The 3258-nt window shown below is 28.3% G+C and overlaps 2 protein-coding genes across 3 annotated transcripts; one reads left to right on the top strand and one right to left on the bottom strand.

Annotated features, from left to right (window-relative positions):
- Nucleotides 1–6: 6 nt before the first annotated feature.
- On the bottom strand, nucleotides 7–1417 carry LOC115242521 (protein fuzzy homolog). 2 transcript variants are annotated; one of them, XM_029818893.1, is made up of 3 exons: nucleotides 813–1417; nucleotides 310–699; nucleotides 7–246 (listed from the first exon to the last, which is right to left on the bottom strand). In XM_029818893.1, exons 1-3 carry the CDS (start codon nucleotides 888–890, stop codon nucleotides 70–72), a joined length of 645 nt encoding a protein of 214 aa, XP_029674753.1. In that variant the 5' UTR covers nucleotides 891–1417; the 3' UTR covers nucleotides 7–69. The 2 variants fall into 2 exon arrangements, with proteins under 2 accessions (XP_029674753.1, XP_029674754.1); XM_029818894.1 differs by having other exon boundaries at nucleotides 7–220.
- A 112-nt stretch (nucleotides 1418–1529) lies between these two features.
- On the top strand, nucleotides 1530–3019 carry LOC115242520 (39S ribosomal protein L19, mitochondrial). The gene is made up of 4 exons (XM_029818892.1): nucleotides 1530–1774; nucleotides 1937–2372; nucleotides 2454–2735; nucleotides 2815–3019. Exons 1-4 carry the CDS (start codon nucleotides 1708–1710, stop codon nucleotides 2942–2944), a joined length of 915 nt encoding a protein of 304 aa, XP_029674752.1. The 5' UTR covers nucleotides 1530–1707; the 3' UTR covers nucleotides 2945–3019.
- The last annotated feature ends 239 nt before the right edge of the window (nucleotides 3020–3258 follow it).

Below are 3258 nucleotides of genomic sequence, written 5' to 3'. Positions count from 1 at the left end.
TATATATATATACACATTTCTTGAAAAATGCTTACATTTGGACTTTTACAAGGTAAAAAAACTGGAATATCATGTGTAGTACAAATACTCTCTGAAGTAATTGCTATCGTTAACAATTTTCTTTCCACAGGATCTAGGGACCACCAGCCTTCTGTAGCAGCTGCCACACAACCATGCACCAGAACACATCCATATATTGAGTCCAGATATTCCATAAATCCTTCCAAACAAGTCTTGAATACATATCTATTGAGTATTGTATATAACTTTATATTGTATATCTTTCTTTGCACAATAAAATTTAAATACCTGAAGCAAAATATTTTCTGATATGATGCATTCTGTCATATTAATCATATTGGTTTTTGTAGAAATTTTATCTCCTATGTCCAAACAATCCATTAAGCTATCAATAATAGAACTACAGAGACGCATGTCCTTTTTAAGTCTCTCTATATTTTTAGAATTTTTTATTTCATCGATGCCAGTGAAAAGGACCATTGCACCAAAAGTAGCATCCAGAAATTTATCCAATATATATTTTGTTACTCCGCTTGCAATTGCTATTAATATAATACATTGCTCAAATTCTTTCCATATTACTGTCATATCTGGCAAGTCAGTACTTAACAAACTGATATCTTGTGATTTTAAGAACATATGAATTCCATTGAGGGATGCAATTTTTGAAAATGTCATCTGCAAACAGTTATATATATATATATATATATATAGATCTAATTTTATATAATAAAATATATAATGAATAAAATACATGTTTTTTTTATTTAAATGTATAACTTATACACAACTGTATCACTGTCTCCCTTCTGGCGAGAAAACAAAGGAATCCCTCCAGAAGAAGTTAAGCACATAACATATGCTGACATTCTCGCTTAGATTTTGCAAATATTGCAATTTACACTATTATTGAGTATCTTCGAATCTTTAAGATTGTAAAAATGTTCTGAATTTAAAAATCAGCTATCTGTATCTTAATTAATTATGCATTTCTCATCTTGGGATGCTAAATAAAACAATGTATATATATGTAAATAAACACATCTAGAATTGATAAACTTTTCGTAAGATATAACTTAAAACTCTGACAATCTGATTGATAATTGTTTTTGACAGTCTGATAATTGTTTGCTGTATATCCTGTAGCAAAATCAAGCGAAAGTATTCCCAAGTAAAATGGTTTTTTTTTTGTCAATCATAATCTGCGCACAGAAATCAAATCATCATCAACTATGTTTTAACAAATTTTTTCATTCTTATTATTCCTTTAATTTTTATTACTTTTTTAATTAATAAATAAATATAAGAAATATCCAGTTTATATTAAAAATATTATAATTTCAAATATTCATCTCTCTCCTTTTCCCTTTCTGCTATTGGCCGTATTCACTAGTAATACTGGAAATCGGTAATAATACGTGACATAAACTATAGATTATTTAAATTTTTAGTATTAGCAGTGAATTTCAGAACACAGCCATTATCAATTGCAATTTCCCTTGTAAAAGACCCGTCTATGGCAATGAATATCGGAACGCAACTTACGCTCTACGCTATCTATAATTTGACAAGTCTATGGTTGAATGTGTGTATTAAAGATAATTTTTTAAAGGATTTATAAAGAAGAATGTTTAATGTGTTTGAATAAATACAATATAGACAGAATAATAACAGAAAATTTAAAAAATGGTTACAATTTCAAGAATTTTATCTCGTAGAAGCTACGGTGGATTACAAGCAGCAAAAATATTATGTAGGTTATCTTTTCATACTCTGTTGTTATATATCACATTTATATGATCTGATTGTTTGTATGTACGATATGTATTAGAGCACAATTGCACTATTATTTTTATATGAAATTTATAATAATTAAAATTTTATATTTTATTATTAAAAAAATGTTATTTTTCAGACAATGCAACTAGAAAAAGTACCTCGATGATTACACCAAATTCGACAGGAGAATCGCAGAGTAATGAAATGCCAAAACAAAATGTTGAGCAGTCGAAAATAATTTCAGATAGATATCGATTTATTTATCCGGAATTTCTACCAGATCCAGATCCGACACATCGCAATACACTCAGAGAAAAATTGGAGCGCATGGATATGTTAGCGAGGCGAACGCGCATAACAATACCAGAGTTTTATGTTGGTTCTATATTAGCTGTGACTTATTCCGAGCCACATGCTCCTGGAAAAGTCAATAAATTTGTTGGTATATGTATAGAGAGAAAAAGAACTGGATTGAGATCTACATTTCTATTGAGAAATGTAATTGATAGTCAAGGTATTGAAGTGTGTTTCGAATTATATGATCCTGCAATACAGAAAATAGATTGTCTTAGGTAAATACAGAGATTATTACTGAATAAATTATTTTATGAAATCTGATCGCTTATCAAAGTTATTAATCACAAAACATCTAGACTTGAAAAAAGATTGGACTCACATTTACGATATCTGCGGGATGCACCAGCAGAATACAGCACTTTTCCCTTTGATCTGGAATCAGAATATTTGCCAGAAGGAGCGCCAGTTCCTGTAAATAACATCAAAATACCACTCAATAATTTCCCATGGTTGGAGAAATGGGAACGTCAGGAATTGAAAGGTATAGAAATAAACTTTAAAATGCATAACAAACGCATTGCAAAAGCCAAAGCTGCTGCAAAACCATGGGTAAAATACGACTTAATGAAAACATACAGGTAAGAAAATACATTATATTTCATATTTTTAATATTAATTTCATGTTGACTCTTGGTCTAATTCATATTTTTTATCTAGGGAAACCATTCCTGAAGAGGAACAAAATCAAATATTTAATGAAGTATATACAAAATTACATGAAATGGAAGTTACTAAACGTAGACTAAAACATAAACGTACTTTTGTACGTCCACAAAAAACTGGATAAATTATTATTATACAGTATTTCTTGAATCTTATAAGAAAATAGAATGAAATAAATAAATATTATTTTCTGTTCTTATACCTTGATAATGATATATATAATTTTTGTTTACTCTTCCCTCATACAATAGGATTGTAATTCTACAAAAAAATCAAGATTTCATACAATTTCGTAACAATTGTTATATTTTATATATCAAAACGAAAAAGATAAAATATAGAATTAAACACCTACATTAGAATAGAATATAAATTAACTCCTTGATAATTTTGTTATCTAAATGAACTATAGTTAATGATACATATATTATATAATCA

This window comes from Formica exsecta, unplaced genomic scaffold, assembly GCF_003651465.1.
Source record: "Formica exsecta isolate Colony F162 unplaced genomic scaffold, ASM365146v1 scaffold60, whole genome shotgun sequence".
In the NCBI taxonomy this organism is placed as follows: Eukaryota; Metazoa; Arthropoda; class Insecta; order Hymenoptera; family Formicidae; genus Formica; species Formica exsecta.
The sequence above is the reverse complement of the archived record's forward strand: the minus strand, read 5'-3'. Positions and strand labels throughout refer to the sequence as shown.